This window comes from Microplitis demolitor, chromosome 8 (genome assembly GCF_026212275.2).
Source record: "Microplitis demolitor isolate Queensland-Clemson2020A chromosome 8, iyMicDemo2.1a, whole genome shotgun sequence".
NCBI lineage: Eukaryota > Metazoa > Arthropoda > Insecta > Hymenoptera > Braconidae > Microplitis > Microplitis demolitor.
This window is the reverse complement of record NC_068552.1, coordinates 20719705-20742741: the sequence shown is the minus strand read 5'-3', so window position 1 is coordinate 20742741 and position 23037 is coordinate 20719705. Positions and strand designations below refer to the sequence as shown.

The 23037-nt window shown below is 25.7% G+C and overlaps 5 protein-coding genes across 14 annotated transcripts; 1 reads left to right on the top strand and 4 right to left on the bottom strand.

Annotated features, from left to right (window-relative positions):
* Positions 1 to 49: 49 nt before the first annotated feature.
* LOC103572693 (probable H/ACA ribonucleoprotein complex subunit 1) lies at positions 50 to 1910 on the bottom strand. Of its 2 annotated transcripts, none has more exons than XM_014443219.2 (5): positions 1537 to 1910; positions 1015 to 1115; positions 678 to 918; positions 372 to 552; positions 50 to 253 (listed from the first exon to the last, which is right to left on the bottom strand). In XM_014443219.2, exons 2-5 carry the CDS (start codon positions 1107 to 1109, stop codon positions 150 to 152), a joined length of 621 nt encoding a protein of 206 aa, XP_014298705.1. In that variant the 5' UTR covers positions 1110 to 1115; positions 1537 to 1910; the 3' UTR covers positions 50 to 149. The 2 variants fall into 2 exon arrangements, with proteins under 2 accessions (XP_014298705.1, XP_014298704.1); XM_014443218.2 differs by having other exon boundaries at positions 1815 to 1900.
* A 44-nt stretch (positions 1911 to 1954) lies between these two features.
* Positions 1955 to 4139, top strand: LOC106693859 (uncharacterized). 3 transcript variants are annotated; one of them, XM_053741308.1, is made up of 4 exons: positions 1955 to 2031; positions 2101 to 2204; positions 2288 to 3088; positions 3340 to 4139. In XM_053741308.1, the coding sequence occupies exons 3-4, from the start codon at positions 3082 to 3084 to the stop codon at positions 4014 to 4016; spliced, it is 684 nt and encodes a 227-aa protein (XP_053597283.1). In that variant the 5' UTR covers positions 1955 to 2031; positions 2101 to 2204; positions 2288 to 3081; the 3' UTR covers positions 4017 to 4139. The 3 variants fall into 3 exon arrangements, with proteins under 3 accessions (XP_053597283.1, XP_014298703.1, XP_053597282.1); XM_014443217.2 differs by having other exon boundaries at positions 1982 to 2204; positions 2288 to 2702; positions 2925 to 3088; XM_053741307.1 differs by having other exon boundaries at positions 1982 to 2204; positions 2323 to 3088.
* Positions 4140 to 4347: 208 nt separating this feature from the next.
* Positions 4348 to 14190, bottom strand: LOC103572691 (putative epidermal cell surface receptor). 7 transcript variants are annotated; one of them, XR_008404142.1, is made up of 13 exons: positions 12581 to 14190; positions 11098 to 11730; positions 10682 to 10984; positions 10183 to 10525; positions 9822 to 10102; positions 9270 to 9676; positions 8905 to 9193; positions 6974 to 8668; positions 6512 to 6779; positions 5812 to 6364; positions 5028 to 5700; positions 4869 to 4946; positions 4348 to 4786 (listed from the first exon to the last, which is right to left on the bottom strand). XR_008404142.1 is itself a non-coding variant. In XM_053741303.1 (13 exons), the coding sequence occupies exons 1-13, from the start codon at positions 12708 to 12710 to the stop codon at positions 4939 to 4941; spliced, it is 5505 nt and encodes a 1834-aa protein (XP_053597278.1). In that variant the 5' UTR covers positions 12711 to 14190; the 3' UTR covers positions 4348 to 4938. The 7 variants fall into 7 exon arrangements, 6 of the variants coding, with proteins under 6 accessions (XP_053597278.1, XP_053597276.1, XP_053597277.1 ...); XM_053741303.1 differs by having other exon boundaries at positions 4348 to 4946; positions 11098 to 11367; positions 11446 to 11730; XM_053741301.1 differs by having other exon boundaries at positions 4348 to 4946; positions 12581 to 12816; positions 13237 to 14190.
* A 3-nt stretch (positions 14191 to 14193) lies between these two features.
* On the bottom strand, positions 14194 to 14973 carry LOC103576627 (uncharacterized). Its single transcript, XM_053741597.1, has 2 exons — positions 14888 to 14973; positions 14194 to 14590 (listed from the first exon to the last, which is right to left on the bottom strand). Exons 1-2 carry the CDS (start codon positions 14971 to 14973, stop codon positions 14194 to 14196), a joined length of 483 nt encoding a protein of 160 aa, XP_053597572.1.
* A 1102-nt stretch (positions 14974 to 16075) lies between these two features.
* LOC103576810 (dentin sialophosphoprotein) lies at positions 16076 to 22203 on the bottom strand. Its single transcript, XM_053741125.1, has 3 exons — positions 21993 to 22203; positions 21086 to 21578; positions 16076 to 20994 (listed from the first exon to the last, which is right to left on the bottom strand). The coding sequence occupies exons 1-3, from the start codon at positions 22045 to 22047 to the stop codon at positions 16389 to 16391; spliced, it is 5154 nt and encodes a 1717-aa protein (XP_053597100.1). The 5' UTR covers positions 22048 to 22203; the 3' UTR covers positions 16076 to 16388.
* Positions 22204 to 23037: the final 834 nt, after the last annotated feature.

Sequence of the window (23037 nt, the reverse complement as noted above, 5' to 3'; positions counted from 1 at the left end):
AAATTTCGTTTTATACTACAATTGTGAAAATGTGTAAAATTGATAATTTTTTCATATTTTTCTGTATTTATAATAAATATAATTATATAATAACATATTTTTAGTAAATTGTAGAATGAAAAGTATTATATTTCATATAGAAATATATTTCACCATCTTCCTCCTCTTCCGGCACCACCACCACCACCACCACCACGGCTGTTGCCGCCTCGCCCAAATCCACCACGTCCACGGAATCCACCTCCTCCTCCACCTATAAAAATAAAAAAAAAAAAAATCATATCATATTTTATTAAAAAATTAAAATGTATAAATTACTTATTATTTGTGAGTATTATTTCGATATATGCATATAAAATAATAATTATTACCTCTAGAACCACGACCGCCGAAGCCACCACCTCCTCTGTTACCTCCTCCTCCTCTACTAATACCACGGCCACTACCTCTACCTCCTCGTCCTCCACCACCACGGCCGCGTTTCTCAATCGATCCTGGAGGTTTTGGCAAAAATCTTTGAAGTGGCAATAGCTTAGCTGGATCTATGAATAACTGAAAATGAAACAAAATAAAAAGTTAAATATAATTTAATTTCTCTTTTATTTATTGAATATATATATATATATATATATATATATATATATAAAGTAATAAAATTTTATAAGCCCATTAATTACCTTAAAATTTTTTTCAAAACTCGAAGCTTTTACATTTTCAGAAAGTTTTATTGAAACATAATAATCTCGAATGTTTCCAAATATTTCATCAATTTTTCCAATCTGCTGTTTATTTTCAGTATAAATTGGAGCATTAAAAAATGGGACTTGTTCAATGTCTACCTTAGCTACAAGATCATCTTGAACTGACCATTCAAAATGTCCTAAAGTTGTAACTGATTCCGGTGGACCTTGATCATACCTTAATTAAAATATCAATAATTTATTCACTTATTAATATAAAAAAATATTATTAACATTTATTATTAAATACTATTGAATTATAAATGTTTCTTACCCTCGGTTTCTATCACCTCCACGATTATTTCCTCTAAATCCACCACCTCCTCTGTTTCCACCTCTGAACCCGCCACCACGTCCACGAAATGACATGTTGAACTGTAAATAAAATTAGTTTAATATATATTAAAATTTATGATAGTAATAAAAATAAAAATTATTTTTACTAATAATAGTGTTAATTGATATTAACTAAAAGTATCATTTAGTTTAGGTAAATTCATGAGATAAAATTTAATAAATTTTAATTACATTTCCACGTGTTACTCGAATTGATTTACGTCACAGTAAAATTTTAATAAATAAATTTATTATTTTCAATTAATAACTTTTTTTTTTTTTTAATAACATCAGTTATGATAATAATGCCACAATAAAATTTAATTAATTTTTTATTTAACAAAGTAATATTAATTGTTAACATATCGAGAGTAGTTAACCTCTAATTTAAATGTATAACATCGTGTATTTCCACTTGAAAAATGAATCCTTAAAATTTACATCTATATTCTATATTTACCTTTTTGCGTTTATATTTTATGAATAAAAAATTGATTACTGATTTTCTGCAATCGTTATTAATTGGAAAATGTACAGAAGTGAGAAAAGTAATAAATAATATGGTTTATATATTCAAAAGTAACAACATCAACATGGATGTATACTATATAGATTTAATCTACAACGTACAACACCATACTGCACCATACAACTACAAACTACAAACTACAACACTAGGGGCGTGTTCAGAATTATACTCTGGAGGTGAAGAATTACCTATCCAGGTGTAATTGGTACCTTTGTAATGTTAAATCGCACCTCGGATTCAACTAGAGGATATTTCTGAACGCAGGATTCGAATATTTTCTCTTCCAGAGTGTGTTTCTGAACATGCCCTAGGACTGCCGGTGCCGGTTGCTTAGTGCTGCGTGCCGGGAGGGATTGCCGGAAAAAAAATGGCTCCGTCAACTCTCATACTCTCAGCTCTCAATATGCGGTCAGTTATTGGTTATTGGTCAGTGCATCAGTTGAGTAAGTATGTATACCAACTATACCAACAAGTCTAATTTTCTAATTTTCAAAGAGAGGGAGAGAGACCGAGGCTTTCCCTAAATTTCCTAAATCAAAACAAAATATTGTTAAAAACAATTTGAGTGAATTTGAGTAAGCATCACTGATCACTGAGTAGTGAGTATCACCGGTGGCATCGCATGTCTTTTAGTCTGATTAGCCCTAAAGTTAACTTTTATAATGTTTAATGTGCTTTCTAGTTTCTATTCATCTGTTCTCCTTTAATTTCATATAGAGTGACTTTGGACGCTTTACACTTTGACAGATCCAGAATCCAGTAAATGAACGATCGAATTTTTAAATATTTTAATATGAAGAAGAATGCTACGAAATTAGAATTCAAATTATAAAAGTTGTCAATCATGTTTTTATTTTCTGTAATGGTGATCAAAATCTAAATGATGTATAAATATTAAAGCTTAAAAAATATATAATAATAATAATAATAATAATAATAATAAATACAACGAAATGTATAAAAAAAACAACTCAGTTATATTATTTATATAGACAATAATCTTATCGTATTAATATATATACAATAAACACATATTATTAAAAAAAAAATATTTATATCAATAACATCATGAGTATTTATAGCACATATCGATAATCGTAAGTATTATAATATGTGTAAATAGCGGAAACGTACTATGTACGCAAATATACATTTATTAGTGCATTTATTATCATCACGGTCGTTTTAATCAGTTTTGATTATATACACAACTTGAACAACTTCCTCAGTTCAGGCTATCACGCATTATAATTTTAATTCCTGTTTTCTGTAATTTTTTTCTTTTTTTTTTTTTTTTTTTTCTTTTTACAAAAAACTAGTTTGAATGGAAAAAAAATTAAATCTTCTACCAGAAAACGATAAAAAAATACAGATAAAATACAGACTACGACGGCATCATCAAATTTTTATGATTAAAAACTAGTCATTCGTGTTTCAAAGCTTTCGAAGAGGATACTATTCTGATCATCAGAAAATATGTCGGGTAAGTTTAATCAACGTATATAAATAAATATTGTGTAGATACTTGAATGTTATTTTTTAAATGAAAAAATAATTGAAATTTCCTTTTTTTATCGTAATTATATATTATTATGTTAGTTTATTCGACAGTATTATTTTATATCAAACTAAATTAATCTTACTAAGTAATTATAAAAAAATTCGTCTAAATATTAATAATACTTAATGAAATAAAGTTTTATATATTTAATATTGATGAATAATTATTTTTAGGTGTGATATTAAACAGAATGATATTTTTATTATCATTATTATTTTTATTATTATTGACAATTGCTAGAGGTGATTCTTGTGAAAAGGGGGAAGATGGTCACTGTATGGCAAATGATGATCCATTAATAAATATAAATAAGAATGATGATTTATCAGCTGGAATACTATTTAATCAAATAACAGATTGGCAAAAAGCTGAAAATGTATATCAATTTTACGCGAATGATATTCACGGAAATAATATATCTCTTGCTAAATATCGTGGACACGTTATGATAATTGTAAATGTTGCCAGTGAATGTGGTTTGACAGACGTTAATTACAACCAGTTAGTTGAATTATACAAAATGTACGGTAATAGTAAAGGACTTAAAATTCTAGCATTTCCATCAAATCAATTCAATAATCAAGAACCGGGAACATCTGAACAAATATATGAATTTGTTAGTAAACGTTTTAATGTTAAATTTGATATGTTTGCAAAAATTGATGTTAATGGTGAAAATGCACATCCTCTTTGGAAATGGTTAAAAACCCAAAAAGATGGTTTTATAACCAATGATATTAAATGGAATTTTACTAAATTTATAATTGATAAACAAGGAAAAGTTGTATTACGTTCATCACCTACGACTGAGCCCCTTGCTCTGGAAGACGAATTAAAAAAGTTATTCTAACTATTATATACTCTTTTTTTGTTAATGTAAACGTAAACATGACGATATGCAATATTGTACTAATATTTATATAATTAATCAAACTTTTACAACATATATATAATAATAAATTATATAAACTTATACAGATGTTTTCGTTTTTTATTTTTTAAAATTTACTATCATAAAATGTGTACACAAAAATATTTCATTATTATTTTATATTAAATCTTTATAAAAAAGCAAATATATATATATATATATATATATATATATATATATATATATATATATATATATATATGTTTCATTATAAAATAAAAAATAAATAAATAAATAAAAATGGCTTTTTTCGACTTATTGTCTCAAGTATCATACTCATTTTTTTGCTCATACATACCCATCTTTAATCATATTAAATATTATATATTTAAATAATACATATTTTTTATTAACTTTCAGCATAAAAAATAAATAAATAGAATATTTATTAATAATAATGTATACATTGAATAAAGTAATTAGAAATAATAATAATAATAATAACAAAACATATACTGGTATTGCACATTAATTCTATGTATGTACAACTTATAAAATAATTATAAAATATCTTATATCTTACACAGTATAAACTTAAACATAATATAAACATCCATTATAATTAATCTATTTAATTAAAAATAGTTAATTACAACTCAATCTTTCATATATTATTTTCAAAATTATTGTTATAAGTATTTACTAATGTCGTTTTCGAAAATTTAACTAAAAATTAAATTTCAGTACCTCTGTTGAAATTTATTATTAATAAAATTAATTTTATCAAAAACAAGAAAATTAAATAAATAAATTAGTATTATTTTCTGTTACCTGCTACGTAGATGGCAGTACTATTATTATTATTGTTGATATTGTTGTTGTTGTTATAGAATAATAACTTTCAAAGATCTAATATAAAATAATAAATGATTAAATATAAATCTTTGTGAAAATAAATAAAAAAAATAATACTTAAAATTATCAAATTACCCATGGTTTCTTGTTGTATTTCTACTTTATAGGAAGGATTATCGTACGCTGCAGATGTTGTAGTTTTTCGAGATGAGGATATGTCTGCTCTATTGCTTGATCTTCTTTTCATAAGCATCATAAGTAAAATTAAGGTTGACAGAATAGCAAGAGAAGCAACGATGGCAACAATGACTAGAGGTCCATAATAATAATTATTATTATTATTATTACTGTTGTTGTTGTTGTTGTTGCCTTCTTGTTGCAATGATGGAATTGATGCAGCAGCGGCTGTAGCAGCAATATTAAATTTATCCGGTTGATGATAAATATTATCACTGCTAGCGGTATGCAACAAATCAACACCCGGTTTAGTAATAAAGTCCTGTACATTGCTTTTTTTTATTTTTCCATTAGTTAAATAAATTTCAAGCCATAGACGATATCTTGTTCCAGGTTTCAGATCACTTATTATTGTTTTTGCGGGAGAATCTCTTTTAGCTATTTTAAAAGTACTTGTATCCCCTTTTCCACTGTCGCTTTGATAAATTGCGCGGTATATATTAACGTATTTATCTTCTGGATAAGGTACTCCACTCCAAGATAATTCAACTTCTTGTGATTTAACCATTTTAATTTCAACTTTTACATCAAAAGAGTAAGGATCTAGCTCAATTGCTGTGGTTATTTGAATCTTTAGCATCAAGTTATAAATATATGAAAAAAAAAAATTATTATTAATATTAATATATATTAAACTGAAAAAAAAAAAAAAAAAAATTATTATGCATAGTGATTGATATACCGTTTTTTCGCTATAGAGTTCAGTAGTTTGACCTGGAAAAGGAATAATTGAAATTCCAATTTGATATGTTGTAGCTGGTTTTAAATCTTCAATCACCCAACTTGTAACAGCTCGATGAATAAGTGGCGTTGTTGTATAAACTTTGCTATCGTACTCTTTGTATCTTAATTGTATACCATCAATGAATTGAATTTCGTATTCTGTAAATTTTTTCCATTCAACTTTAATCCAGCTGAAATTTTTTTCTGTAACTTTAAGATCAGCATCAATAAAAATTTGAGGAGGTAACGACATCTCTGTTGTTGTTGTTGTTGTTGTTGTTGTTGTCAATGTTTGCTGTCTATCCTTATAACGTTCAAGTGTTTTAATACTATAAATTTTACTAGTTGGATTATTTTTAAAAACTTGATCATTTCCAAGATTTACTGTTACTTTTAATTTATATTCAGTTGAAGGTTCTAGACCATCAAGCTCAAATTCTAATTGAGGTGTTGCTATCAAGTCGTTTGGAGGTATGAAAATTTGTGATTTCCATTTCGAAGGATCTAAATTTCTAAACAAACACAAAAATTATTATTTGTTAAATATTCAAAAACAATATTAATCTAATAATAATAATAATAATAATAATAATAATAATAATAATAATAATAATAATAATAATAATAATAATAATAATAATAATAATAAATAAAATTACATTTTTTCTTTTGTATAACGTAGCTCAACACGTCCATAAAGTCCAACTAATACAGCTGGCACTGTAAAAAGTATTCTTATTGTTGAATCATCAATTGCATCTAAAGATTTAATAATAATTTCATCATCATCATTATTATTATCATTATTATGATTTAATGATGATTGCTCAGAAACTTGACCAAGATATTCAGTAGCTGCAGTTACATCACTGTGTATTGGAAAACCAAGAGATGGATAAATATGTCCTGATGATGGTGCTGGCATACCTGTGTATTTAAATTAAAAAAAAAAATTAATAAATAAATAAATAAAATTATGTATAAATATGTATAATGTTCTTAATTTATTATTGTCCTTATAAAAATGTAGGATTATATATATTAATATTAATATATAAACGCGCTTAAAATCCATGTTAATTAAATTTTGACAATTTTCCTCGGTAAACACGAACACGAACCTGAATGAATAGGAGCCTGAGTGCCAATAAATTGATGATTTAAATATGTCGATAGAGATGATGATGATGATGATGATGATGATGATGATGACGACGACGACGATGATGATGGCAGCGGTGATGCCTTTGAATTTTCAACGTTAGAGTCACCTTTGTGGATTGGTGATAACTCAAATTTTGACAAGACATGAGAATTTGGGGAGTTATTAAAATTAATTGATGAAGATGATGATAATGGAGGTGGATAATGATGAAAAAAATTAACGTTAGGGTCATGTTGGGTAATATGAGCAAGTAATTCTTGAATTTGTTGAGGTGAGTTTGGAATTTGTGGAGTATGGACATGATAGCTTGTTATTTCACCATTATCATTTTTTTGAGCTTTTATGTGCGGTTCTGTAAATTTATTTTTATGTGTTCCTTGTTCAGAAATTAATGATGGTGATGATAATCCAAAATTTTGTATATTTGGTGATATTTTAATGTGATAATTGTTTGGTATTAATGATGATTCTTGATTCTGATGATTAACAGATAAAGTTGTTTGTGGATGTAATTCATATAAACCTGGATGCTGAGTTAACTCTGGATGATGAAGATTTATCAAGTGAAATAAGTCTTTTTGGATAATTTCTTGCTCTTTAAAATTTAAAGGTTTATTTTTTTCAGTATTTTTTGGTACTATTGGTGATGTTGCTGCTATTGCTGGTTTTGTAGATGACTCTAATTTATTTTTAAATAATAATGATGAAGAATTATTGGACATAATTACTGGTAAAACTTGTTTTTTTATACCATTAGTATTATTAAAATCAGAAAATTGATATTTATTTAATTTACTTGATGAAATTTTTTCTCTATTATATGGATAAAATTGTTGTTCAGATTTATTATCAAAATTATTAACTATTACCATAGGATTTATATCGATAGTTGCATTATCTTTTGATGATTGAGTAGGTGTAACATTATTATTACTTGTCACAATTATTGTTGGTAATAATGATGGTAATGTTGGAAATCTATCAGGTGCCAAAGGACCAGGAAATGATTGAGATGACATCACTTGTTGTTGTTGTTGTTGTTGTTGTTTTTGTTCTTGTTCTTCTTCTTTTTTAGTTTTATTATGGTAATAAGCCTGATTAGCTGATTCATTTTTTTTTTTTATTTCACCTAATTTAGATTTTAAAAATTTATCTTTTATAATTAACGGTGATATCATTATTTCAGATTGATCATGGTTGTTTTTGTTAATATTATTATCATTATTGTTATTCAATTGAAGATTATTATCGAAGTTGCCTAATTCAGGTAATTTATAATCGGGATTATAAGGACCATTGTAAGTAGGTTTTTTTATTTCTGTTGGTCTTGCAATAGAATACTCATTAGATGTAAAATAATTAGTAGTATCAGAATTGTTGGGAGCATGATGTTGAGAATAAGTTGATGATAATTTTGTATAATTTTTATGTAATAACTTAACATCGATACCAGCACCATAATCATCATTATCTTTACTATTTTCTATTTCTTTAGCTAAAGTTAATTTAGATATTGATATTGTAGTTTTATTATTTAGTTTTTTTTTTCCATTATTGTCATTAGCAATTACAGAGGATTGCCGATTTTTTTTCATATCATTCGAGACAATATCAGTCAATGTTAAGGGACCCGCCGAAGACATGGTATCATCTACAAATATTGTACTATTATTTTCTGTAATAGCAAATCTACTGTAATATCACACAGCAAAACAAATATATACATGATCTGACACATGATTTAAGATTTTATATATGTATAAATCATCAATTTTATATATATTTCAAGCATTTAAAAAAGCAAAAAAAAACCTATCAGTTGATCAAACAATCACGAGTAACAATATATATATATATAATAATAATAAAAATAAGAATAGTAGTAACCTGATATAGAAGTATGGTAGTTGTTGTTGTTGTTGTTTTCATTGCCACATGTCCAGTGTAAACAACATTCATCATCAGGTAATTTAGTAAGTATCGCCTGATTTGAGACACACGATAAAGTGTCAGGTGGTAGAGCTGGAATTGGAGGGCATACTGGCTGACAGGATACTTTTCCCATTTCACAATAACATCTTTTATCACATCCAGTAATATTATTCGGGATTTCACTCCAATTATCATACGTTATACCTTGATAAATACAAGATCCATTATTACGACATCTTACTTCCTAAAAGATTAACAAAATTGATGATTATTTATATAATTTTTTATAAAGTTAATAATATTAATGGAAAAACATTTACTTCAGGACAACATTGAGGAGCTTTAGGAACAAAATTAAGTGGAACAGTTTCCCAATCTATACAATTTGGATCAAGAACATCAAGCCCAAAATCAGTGGGACATTCGATAGTGACGCATTCAGTTTTAGCACCCTTTTCACAAACACAAAAATATATACATTCGTCGTACCATTCTGTACCAATTTTGTATAAATTACCCCTATAACTACACGTATCATCATTATTCATTTTCATTGTTGTTCCATTGTTGCTCTTATTTTTATTTATTTTAATTTCTGTTGCTGGCAATGCAACAATACCACCAACTGTTGATATTGTTTTATTATCATTACTGTTATTAATTTTTCCATCTGTTTTGATTCGAATATAGTAAATAGATGAAGGTTCTAGATTTGATATTATACCTTCTGAAAAAAATATAATAATTATTTATTTGTAATATTATTATTATTATTACCATTTTATGATAAATACATGTAAATATATATATACATATATATATATATATATATATATATACAATTATATATATATATATATATATATATATACCTTTATTGAAAGTTTGTTGTTTCCAGGTGTGATTATTTTTCGAAATTTCAATTATTGTTTTATTGTTATTTAAAAGTCCTTGTGATAATAAAATTTGTATCGCTGTTGAATTCAAAACTTTAACTTGGTCGTTAATTAACTTAGTATCATTAAGAATGCCATCATTAAAATTATTTATTGTTTTTGTTGTTGTTGTTACTTTATCATCATCTATTGCTGATGTTAAATCGTCATGTTCACCAATGCTTACATCACAGTAAGTTATGGTACAGCATTGATCTCTATAAATTAAATATAAATATTTTATGTAAATAATATACTTGATATAGTATAGTGTAGCTAGACAAAAAAAAATATTTACCGAGGATCTTTAAGTTTAACACATCGATCGTAATTATTCATTTTTAAATTAGCTTTATGACTTTTTTCATCATTATCATTATTATTATTATTATTATTATTATTATTATTATTATTATTATTATTATTATTATTATTATTATTATTATTATTATTATTATAATTATAATTATTATTATCAGCAACTAGTGGACATCTAGGTTTACAATTTAGTATACCACCAACTTGACAAGTACATATTCTTGAACAACCATCTTCTATATGCTCTCCTATTGTGATAGTTTTATTTTTGTTATCATTACCAATAAAATTACATGTTTCTGCTGATTCTGGTGATTTAAAATCTAAAATAAATAAAATAATATTAATAATTGAATTTATAAATTTACTTCATCTTCATATATATATATATATATATATATATATATATATATATATATATATATATATATATATATATATAATAAATGAAAAATAATAAATATTTTTAGCATTATTACCATAATTAACAGAAGAACAAATTAAAATTGCACAACATTCATTATTATCAATTTGCCGTTTGTGACAAAAAGGATCTTGACTTTTACCAATGGCCCTAACTAATGGACTTTTACAAATTGGCTGACAATTTTCAGCGGTACCATTATAACCGCAAATACATTTTTCTGTACAACCCCTGACAATTGTTTCTCCAACTAGATATGTTTTATTATTTGGTTCTATACATTTTGGTTCACTTGTAAATATTATAGGTAAAATTTTAATATGACTTTCATTATGATGTGTAGCAATGTACTCTCCACCTGATGATTGTTTTTATACAATACATATATCATTAAATGTAATAAAATAAGTTTTACGATAATAATAAAAAATACATTTATTACAGATAATAGATGTTAAAAAAAAGCTTTACCTTCAACTTGTTTATCTTCCTCATCCATGCTCACATCGCTGAGATCCGTCAAATTAGCATTTAATGAATTAGTTGGATCTGACGGAGATGCCGGTATATCAAGTGCACGAGCGCGTGAAAAATTAGTTTCAAATGTTTTTATAGTTGATGGATTTAATACTTTTTCTGTGCTATTTAAATTAGCAATTGATGGTGGAGTTTTATTATTATCATCATCATCATTTATATTATTTACTGTTGTTATAATTGTTGTCATTGTAATCGGCTTGTCTAAATTTTCAACACTATTATTATTATTATTATTATTATTATTATTATTATTATTATTGTTATTATTATTATTATTACTATTATTATTGTTTTTGTTATCATGTGTATACATATTTGAAATTTTTAAAAACTTTGTTTCATTCGTAAGTCTTGTAGATGTATTAGCACTGCTATTAATCAAATCAATACTTTTTTTATCATCATTTATTTGTTTTAGTTGCGATATTTTTTTTTTAAATTTTGAACCTATTGTCATTTCTGGCAACGTTGTTGTTCTTGGTGTGAGATTATTAACCGTAACAACATCGGTTGTATCCAAAGATTTCATGTCAAGTGATATAACTCCAGGTATTTCCTCATTAACTAAAAAATACAAATAAAAATATATATATCTATACTCGAATGGAATGTATTTTATTATTTATATACTACGATGATTGTATATACGGTATTTTATCCTACTTTTTAGTAATGCATGTGTACCATTCACTTAAAGATGTCACACTTAATTTTTTATTCACGAATGCATGCGATTACCGTATATGTCAAAGTAAAATATAATATTTTTGTTACAACTATACTAATTTAACATTTATTAAATATTAGTTTTAATTTTTTTAAAAGTCCAAGTCAACCATGAAAACCTATTGTATATTAATTATATCATGTTTAATAGAGAATGATTTTAATTTTTAACTAATAAGTATGAAGACTTTATCCATTGACGTCATAAAATTCAATTTTCTTAAATCTAACATCGTTTGATGTATATACGTTTAAATTCTACATGATGTGAATACCAATGATATTTCGTAGTAGATACTGACGATTGCTGAGTCAATGTATTTCCAAAAAGAGAAAGGATGTGAGACTATACATATGTAATCCGGATACACTTTTATATTGCGCAAAATAAGGTTTTACCTGTTATACTCATGCGTACATATTTTTATAAAAAATATATATTTAAAAAAAACCATCAAATATATATATATATATATATATATAATGCCGCGTGAGCGATTGACCGGTACGACTCGTCGATTTCCCCTGTGGAATTTATGTAAATATATATATATATATATATATATATATATATATATATATAGATGCTACACAACTTTCCACACAACAGGTTGAATCATTTCTATACTTTTCATATGTATCATACCATACTTTTGTAATATATTTAATTATTATCAAGTTAACTTACAATAATTTGTAGTTTTATTCATCATTTGAATATATCGTTGATGAAACTCATCCATCTCTTGATCCTGAGTACATAATACTGTTGTCACCGTAAAAATTGTAAACAACAGACATATTTTTTTGATGCACATCCTAGTACATTACTTGCGATATGCGAAATAAATAAATACTTTTTTTTTTTATAGAACAGTCAAAGTAAATGCACTTGAAAACATTAATGGAAAAAAATATGATAATCTGATAAATAAAATATGTAATATTAATAATAAAATAAAATTTTTTGATCAAGTTAAAAATTTTGTTCTATTTAATGTATCCGGTTGTGACAATGATGATGTGATGGTGATGACCTGCTTTTTTCTTTCACTCACAAAATCACGACACTTATTGTTTAATATTTTTGTTCACTTTTAAGATGAAAATTATATATCATATTTGTAATAATACTTTTTATGTTCTTTAGAATAAATTAAAAACGAGAATCATTTAAAACAATCAACAAATTCCGTAAAATTTATTCCTTACATATCGAATTAAATAATTTTTTAAATTTAATGACAAAATAGTGTATTGCTGAACGAAAGAATGTTAACTCTCGATGAGTTTAGTAAACGGCACTTGTGGGATTTGTGAGCACGGGCACTTTGGGCATCTTACCTGATCTTACCTCTTAGCTTAGAATATATATTTATTTTCAATACCACTGTGTATGTACTAGTGAGAGAAACGGGAGAAACAACCGCTTGTTCTTGAGAAAATAAAACTGAGGCAAAACTCTTAGACACTATGGGCTCTATAGTTATTCCAACGTCTCGAACGTACTTTTACCTGTGCTTCTTTTTCTTTTCATTCCTCTTTTTATTATACCGGACATGCACGGGATGGATAAAGTACGAATGAAGCATTGCTTTACTACTGAAAACCACTGAAAACCACTGAAAACCACTGATACTCTCTTTTGGTACTGCTGCTGCTTCTCCTGCTCCTGCTGCTCTTGCTCCTATTCCCGCTGATTATACATCGGTTTTTCCTAATTTATTCTAATAAATTTTCCTTCCATATAAATAACAGAACAGTATAATATTATTTTATTTTATTTGAATATATAATCATAAAGTAGAATAAAACATATTGAAACTCTCTTAACATGAATCAGTGAAAATTTCATTAATTACGTACGTTAGTGAAGTTATATTCACTTTATAATCAGTGTATTTAAACAAAAAATTAGTGAATTCTCACTAATAAATTTAGTACTATAATTTTCATCAGCAAATTAATGATTTTCACTAATATAGTAGTGAAATTGTCAAACACCCTGATCATGTTTGGTCATGTCTTATCATACTTAATCATACGTAGTTACTTACTTTTTTTTCACCGATCAAATCAGTGGATTCCCGTATTCACTTATAAAATCAGTGAATATTCACTAATTGTGCGTGGTACGATTGTAGCATTGACAAAAAGTGAATATGCACTTGAAATTAGTGAAAAATCACTAATTCATGTTTAAAGAGAATATTTGATAATAAATATTATTATTATTATTATTATTATAAAATATAATAATATAAATTATAATTGATGCATATTATATATAAATTTGAATTATTATAATTTGAGAATAGTAATGTCGGAGCAAGTTCTGAAAGTTTCTTGAGGTCCACATCCAATTGCACCACCAGTTACATCGTCACAAATACCCCAATTATTAGCTACTCTCCAATGCCATCGTAAAGAACAATGATGACAGATAATATTTTTAGGAAGAATAAGTTTAATTTGATAATTTCCAGTTTCAGAGCTTGGTAAAATATATTTATCTTTTCCTTCAACAGTTAATATAGGATATTGTTGAAAGCATTCCTCTGTTTCTTCTATTACTGACGATAGATTATTAATACTGTTATTGTTAGACAATAGCAGAGGGCATAAAGAAAATTCAAAATACCCTCGATGATTTGATGTTAGAGTGACATTTGCTGTAAACTCTTGACCTTCTACATACCTTAAATATAAACTATATATTAAATCATAATAATAATTAATATATATAGATATATTATAGTAAATTTACGTTTTCACGATAGTCTTCGTCCCATAAATTCCACCGTCTTCATTTGGCCGAGGTCGCTTTAATGAATAATCATCACCACATACACCACACTTACCTTTATTTTGGGTATATTGAACCTAATAATAGTATATACAAATATATATATATATATATATATACATATATATTTAAATATATCATAATCATTATTAATTAATTTATAAATATATAATATAATTTACATTATACCCGCCACAATAATTTTCATTGTCGTTATAATTTATTGGAGTATTAAAACCTCTTCTCCACGCACTACCACGATTAACAGGGTCCATTAACATCCCATGACCAAAAACAACCGGTAAAATAATAATTAATTGAATGCAATAATTATAATAATTTATTTTTAATAAATCCATATTAATTATTATTATATCAATATATAATATACGTTATGATTATTATAACACTTGAAATAAGACAACAATTAAAAGCACAAATGACGCTTATTATTTATATACATTCATAATGTATATCATCGATGACAATCAGTTGTGATAAATATGAGTGTGATGATAGCACAGCATTGATTTGTTCTAGTCAAGTACTGTATAATCTGATTCTAACTAAATTTGTGTAATCATATCATTCATGAGAAATTTTATCATTTTTATATGGGTTTTCAACCAAGTAAATTATATATATATATATATATATATATATCTTTAATTATATTATATACTCGTTATTTTACAACACGTGCACAAATAAGAAATTAATAAAATTTATCGTTATTATCATTATTGTTGACTCATTGATCAATGATTAATATGTTTTATCTTAAATTTAATTTCCGGTGGTCTTGAATTAAAATTTTCCTATTTCAATTTTATTTTAATCTTTGCATACTGGATTTTTTTATTGTAAATGAAAAAAATAATAAAAAGTCCAAATTAATATACATAGATATTAATTTTTTCCATCAGCCTAATTGATCCACGGCTTACAAAATCTATTACTATTTCACGGCTGTGTATTTATTGAATTCTAATGACAAAAGTACTATAACGTTATAATTTAGATGCAAAATGTTAAAAATTTCTTTATATATATGTACATAGATCGAGTTTAGTATGATTGCCATTGAAATATAATTATAATTATTATTTAACTTATTTTATTATTAAAAGAGTCACCGTATGTATACTTAATTAATTTGTATTGGAACTTGTTAAAACTATAATATAGATTAATTTTTTAAATGTCCTTATAAAAAAGATTTAAGCTCATTTTTTTTTTTTTTTACAATGAAAAATTTATTTAAATTCAATAGCATACAAATTTAACAAATAATGCGAAGACAAAATACAATCTCATGATAATTTAATACAAAATTATTATTATTTTTATCACTATATGATTAAGAAAAAAAAGGAATGTTTACACAAAAAATATGAAAATTGTAAAGATATATCTTAATGAAAAACATTCTTTGAAGTAATTTTCTTGACTAATTCGTATTTTATCAAGTGAATTATAAAATATATATTATATAGTATAAAAGTAATAAATATAATTTTTTATTATCAATAATGATAATACACAACTAAAATGAATTAATCAATTTAATGAATGACTTTAAGGTATTTTCATCCTCACATTTACGTATGTTTGATTTAAAAAAAAAAAAAAATTAAATATAATAATAATGATAATCGATAAAAGTGAATGCATATTATTAAAACAATAACTAGTATTTATCTTTTGATAAAGTTTTCTTTTTTTGTTGATACATAAGATACGCAGAAATTGGTTGACGAGGATTTCTTCCTAATATACGTTGACGAAATGAATATGCTGCTGCTGATTTTTTAGACTGCTGTTTTTTAGATTTATTAATATTTATAACTGAAAATTTTGTTGTACCACCATTAGAACTTGATGGTAAAAATTCTTGTTGGGTTTCAATTATCATATTATCAGGTTTTGGATGTTTACTATCAAACATTTTTTTAGTTGGAACAATTTTTTCATAAGTTGTTGAAGAAAGCTTTATTTTTTTTTGTGGCTGAATATCAGGTAAATTTTCAATAACATCATCTGAAAGTCTTTTTAAATTATTTTTTGTTGATGGCAATGTCAAATTTTTATTAGTTGATGATAACAGCGATAACTTTTTTTCACCTTTTTTATTTTCATTAAATTTATGACAACTATTTGATTCAATTTTTACTATATTTTGTTTTGTTTTTTTTTCTTTTTCTTCATTTTTTTCAATTCTCTTTGATGAAACAACAACAGATGACAATATTTTATAATCATTATTGTCATTATCTATTGTATTTTTATTTTTTTTAATTTTATCTTTTAATTTAACTACTTTTTTATCAGATGTTCCTAGTGTAGATAAATTTTTTTTATCGTTAGTTTTTTCATCTTCATCAAATGATTTTTCAAATTCGCTCGTTGTTATCATTGTTATCGATTCAAGATTTTTATTTTTTTTCGATTTTTTAATTTCATTTTGATAAATAACAAAATTTTGATCATCAGTAATTGCAGAACAAGATTTATTAGTTTTATTCTTCTTTGATAAAATTATTTCGTTATTTATTGCCTTTAGTGTGTTTTCTTTGTTAGTTTCATTAATATCGAGTTTACTATTTTCTAATGACAATCTATTGGCATGATGTTGTAATTTAAGTGTTGGAAGAGTCTCATTTAATTTTTCTTTCATTAACAATATTGTATCATGATCTGTTAAATTTAATATCTCCATACTTTTATTATGAGGTTTTGACGATGAAGATTTAACAGTATTTGTATCATTTGTTGATTTTAATTTTTTTAAACTACCAATCGATTTTATTTCGTTATCTAATTTATTATTAATTATTTTTTTAGATTTATTTTTTTGTATTTTCGAATCAGCCGATTTTGATACACCCATACAAAATTTTGAATTTATTGGTGTACTATTGCAAGATTTACTTTCTGTGGTTAGTAGTTTCTTATTTATAGTATTTGAAGAAAAATTATTATTTAATTTTTTAGATAATGTATCATCAACTGAATCATAAATTTTATTATGTTTATCTTTATCATTTTCATAATCCGTATTATAAGAATCGAACTTCAAAATTTTTTGTACTTTACTTAAACCAGATTTATAATTTACTTCTTGTTCATCTATTTCATCAACATCACCATCGTTATCTTTTTTTTCTTTTTCTTTTTCTTCATCGTCATCATCATCATCATCATCATCTTCATCATTTTCTTCTTCAGATTCAGATTCAGATTCATTTTCATCTTTTTCTATTTCACTCTCTGTTTTGTGATCTGCAACAGGATTAGAAACATCGGATAACGATAACATTGATGATTTATCTTCATCTTCTTCGTTTTCAATTTCGTCTTCGTCTCTGTCTTCTTCTTCATCATCATCGTTGATAAAATTTGCCATATCATCGTCTTGATCATCATCATCATCATCTGATAGTTCTGTTTCAGATTCTCGACACTCATCTCCAATCACATTATCATCTGAATATTCAGAAACGCTATTTCCATCAAAATTATATTCACGTGCGATATCAGAATCAATATCAGAATCATTATTTTCACTTGAAGAACAGTTATTATCGTTCCCAATACTACTAGAACTTTCTTCATCATTTAATAAAACTGATGGAGCAGTAACAATACTTTTATTGTTTAGACTATCACTATAATCATCTTCGTAATTATCATTTGAATCAGAATTAATCTCAAAATTTTTTTTAAATTTTGACTTATTTTTATTGTTATTGTTAAATTTATAGTTTGAAGAAAATACATCATCTTCATCATTGGATGAGTGTTGATGTTGTTGCTTATTATTATTTGATTTATTTAATGGTGATGTTATTTTATCTACTGAAACTATACTTTTATTATTAATTATTATTAATTTACTAACTGATGAATTATTTTTTTCATTATGACTGGTATCAATAATATTTTCAGTACCAACAATTGATTCAACTAATTTATCATTAAAAGAAAAATTTAAATTTTTATTTATGTTATTTTGTGTTTTGTTTTTATCATTAGAAATTATAAATTTAGCTGAATCGAGTGATTTTCTTAATAATTTTTTATTTTTACTGATATTTATTTTATCATCAGTAAATGTTATTGGCAGCAATGATGATGACAACGACATTGATGAAAATTCAGCTGTAGTAGAATTATCTGATTTTTTAATTGGCGAGGAAATTTTCTCTGATAAACTATCATTGTTAGTATTATTTGATAATGAGCATGAAGATGAAATAAAATTAGATATTGATTTATCATTATTTTTATTATCATCATTACTATTAGAAATTTTATTATCAGATGTTTGATTAACAATATCACTTTGTCGATTTTTTTTATTTAATTTTAATAAATATTCGTTATTTATATTTTCTTGAAGATCTGGTTCAATTTCAGTATCATTATCATCACTATCAACATCCATTGATTCCTGGAACTGCATTGATTGCAGCGATTGTTGTTCTTGATCTTGAATAGATAATTTTAATAACTCATCATTATTTTTTGTTAAAATTAGTGTATCATTTGAATCAGAATTACAATTCATATCTTGTGATTGTTGATTGTCCATATCTTTATTGTTTTTATCTAAATTATTATCAGAGCTGTCTTGAGTTATTGTTGGTATCTGATTATCTATCTGACTTTCGTGAACTACTGTTGTTGTTTCAGTTATTTTTGTTTCAGCTGTAGATTCAATTTCTACTTTATTTGTATCTGTTTCTGTGCTTGGTTTCCATTCATCAGCAGGAATATCGTGAAATAAGTTTTCGATATCATTATCAACATTATCAGTATCATCATTGTTATTAATTTGGGTGGAATCATGGTTATGATGATCTATAATGTTTGACGATGACTCTAATGATGAAGACTCGGTAATAATAATATTATCATTATCTTTACTGTCTGATTTATTTATATTTTCAGTTGATTTTTCTTGTTCTTCCTGTTCTTTTGACATTGGTGAATAACAAGTTAAATTAAAGTCATCTTGTTCATCAGTTGATTTCAAAATAACTTGTTCATTGCTATAATTTTCATTGTTATTGTTATTATTATGAGAAGAGTTTAAATCATTTTCTTGTTCATTTATTTGTATATTATCATTAGAATCAGCAATTATTGTTGTAGTTGTTGTTGTTAGCATTACATTATTAGTTGTTGATTTAACTGAATCTAATGGTTCGGATGATTTATTAGTATCATTGGGAATTAATGGTAATAAATTTGACTCATCAGTCGATAATGGATTAATTTCTAAAGATTTATTGAGTCTTTTATTAACGACAAGAGATGCTTCTATTTTTTCATTATCACTTAATATATTCAATGATTTACGTACTGATGGTATAATTTGTGATGTAGTTTTTTTAAATTTATTTTCTAATAATATAACTGAATCAGAAAATTCATTTTTATTATCAACATTTTCTTTATTTCCTGGGCTTTTTTCTAAAGAAAAGCTTTTATTACTTTCATCATTTAAATTATCATTTTTATTATTAATATCCGGTATTGAAAGAGTTTCTTTATGATAGTTATCTGAATTAATTATAGTTGATGTTTTAAAATATAATGATTTATTATCATCATGATTTATTATTTTTGATGTTGTTTCATCATTTATTAAATTATCATTTTGTTTAATTGGTGATTTTATTTCTAGTACAACAACAGGTGACAAGGATGATGGTAATTTTTCAAAATCATTAATTATTGTTGTTTCTTGATCTAATTCTTGAGTTTTATCTTCACTAATATTTATTTGTAACACAGGAGATGATGATAATTTTTCTTGATTAACGGTACAATCATTATTATCTTTAATTTTATAGTAGTTATTTTCAGTAAATTTATTGTTATTAACACTTTCTTGACAATAATTATTCTCAATTTTTTTTTCTTGGTTAGTAATAATATCAAGAATATAATTATTATCAGTAGATGGTGATAAATTATCATTATTTGTATTAACAATTGTTTCTACTGTTTCTATTATTGATGCATTAGATAATGGTATACAATTATTAGTTTGTGAAGTATTTTCAATCTCTTCTACAACTGAAGGTTCCGATGGAATAACAGAAGCCCGTTTTCGTGTTTTAACAGGAGTACAATTATTACTACTATTATTAGTATTATAAGTTATTGGTTTTACCTCATTACGCTGTTCTTCCAAATCAACTGAGCTCGCTCTAGTTCTCCGAGTTATTCTTACATTGTTACTAGGTGACATAGTTTTTGATTCTGATCCAGCTCTCATGCAACGCCTACAATAATATTAATAAAATTAAAAAAATATAATAATAATAATAATAATAATAATCGTAAAAAATATTAAATCGTAAAAAAAAAAAAAACCTTAATCGAGTAGTGGGTGGTGTATCCACAGATGAAACAGATTTTGTTCCTGTAGCTGCTGCTGTTGTTGTTGTTGAAATACTTTTTCGGGTAACACGAGATTTACCAGAATCTTTTAGTGATTCACAGTCTGTCACAACGACAACAGGATCTGCCATGAAAAGGTTATCCATTGAAGTCGTTGAAGTCGTTGAAGTCGTTGAAGTTTTTCTTGATCGTAATGATCGAGTTGATGATAATAACGACTCTGAAATAGTTGTTGATTCCGGTATTGTTGTTATCGTTCTTCGTCGGGTATTTCTTCCTGACTGTAGTGAACTAATTGGTGCCGAGACCGTTGAGATTGAGGTTGATGTTGATGTTGATGAAGCATCATTGATATCATTTGATTCAGGAGGAGAAATAGTTTGTTGTTTATTTCTCGTACTCCGGCGTAATGGTGAATCAATTATAGTATTAAGACTGCTGCTGACTACCGTTTTTGTTCGTCGTCCTATATTATATAGGATAATTAATGTTTATACTAATAATTAATTTTTTTATTTATTAATTTATTTACCCTAAGTCTGTATTGAGTCTGTATTGAGTCTGTATTTTCTATGGAAGCTTTAAACAAGGCTTTTAAAATCACGCTAGCACATAAAAATGAAAGAAAATGATTATTCTTCCCAATTTCGAGCACAGAGTCTGTATTGAGTCTGTATTGAGTCTGTATTTTTTATAGAAGCTTTAGACAAGGCTTCTGAAATTACGCTAGCTAGTTATATTTTTTTTATTTAATTTAATTATAATATAAAAATAAATAAATGTAAATAAAGCGGTGTGGAAAATTTTACGATTTTTACACAGAAAAAAAATAAATAATTATTAATTTGTTAATATTTTTAAAGTTTATAAATATACATACCAGGATTTTTAACTTCGTTTTCATCATCTGATGATTCTCTAGTGGATCGTGGCATTGTTTTAATTTAATCAGTATTGTAATATTAAATAAATGAATTAAAAAATAATGAAATTGATATTTTATAATTGTATAAAAGAATAATTTGGTTACGTGATAACACGTGTTGTAAGTTGTACGTTGTACGTTTTATCCGTTTTATCCAGTTTTATCGTTTATGGTACATATAAATTTGTTTCGATGTTTCGACGTTTCGAGAGTTTCGAGTTAGAGCAGTAAGAGTATATATATAAATATGAATACGAGTAATACATACGACAAACGACAACACACGAGGAAACACGAGTGCCACCGATGTTACCGATGTTGCTACTTGTACCGTACCTAATGGCCCTCTTAGTGTATTTGACCATTTAACGTATGTCTATGGTATATGCAATGTATCTATAACCATCAACACTATAAATACCATAAAAAATAGATAAAAAAAAAAGAGAAAAAATTATTCCTTAGTTGACATCTTAAAGCATATCTTTACATCTTGACATTTTTGACGACATCTTGCTATCTTGTTATCAATATCAACTTGGCATATGTATAAGTACGTAGTATGGTCGCTGAATGTTACTGGTGTTGTTCTCTCGTTTAACTTGCTAAGTGAGTATGTAATTTTAAAAAAATTTTTAAAAATTATTATTTTTGTTACCACCACTATATGACATCAGAAACGTTGTATTTTCAAGCGAAGTAAAAATTATCAAGAAATTAATAAAATTCGCCATAGATATTAAAGACACCATAAACCTAACACCCATTACAATAGAAGAAGAATAAAACAGAGAACAACACATATTTAAATATTAGCGGAATCCCGCCAATACTACTCAATCAGACAATCACTCAATCCACAAAAACATTGGCTGTATGGGCATGTCCAAAGGCGAGCTGGGGTACAACCTAGCGGAGAAAAAGAAATATAAAAATTATATTAGTTGGATAACTAAAACATTTTTATGTGAGTTATTACTACTTTTAGTTACATATGTAT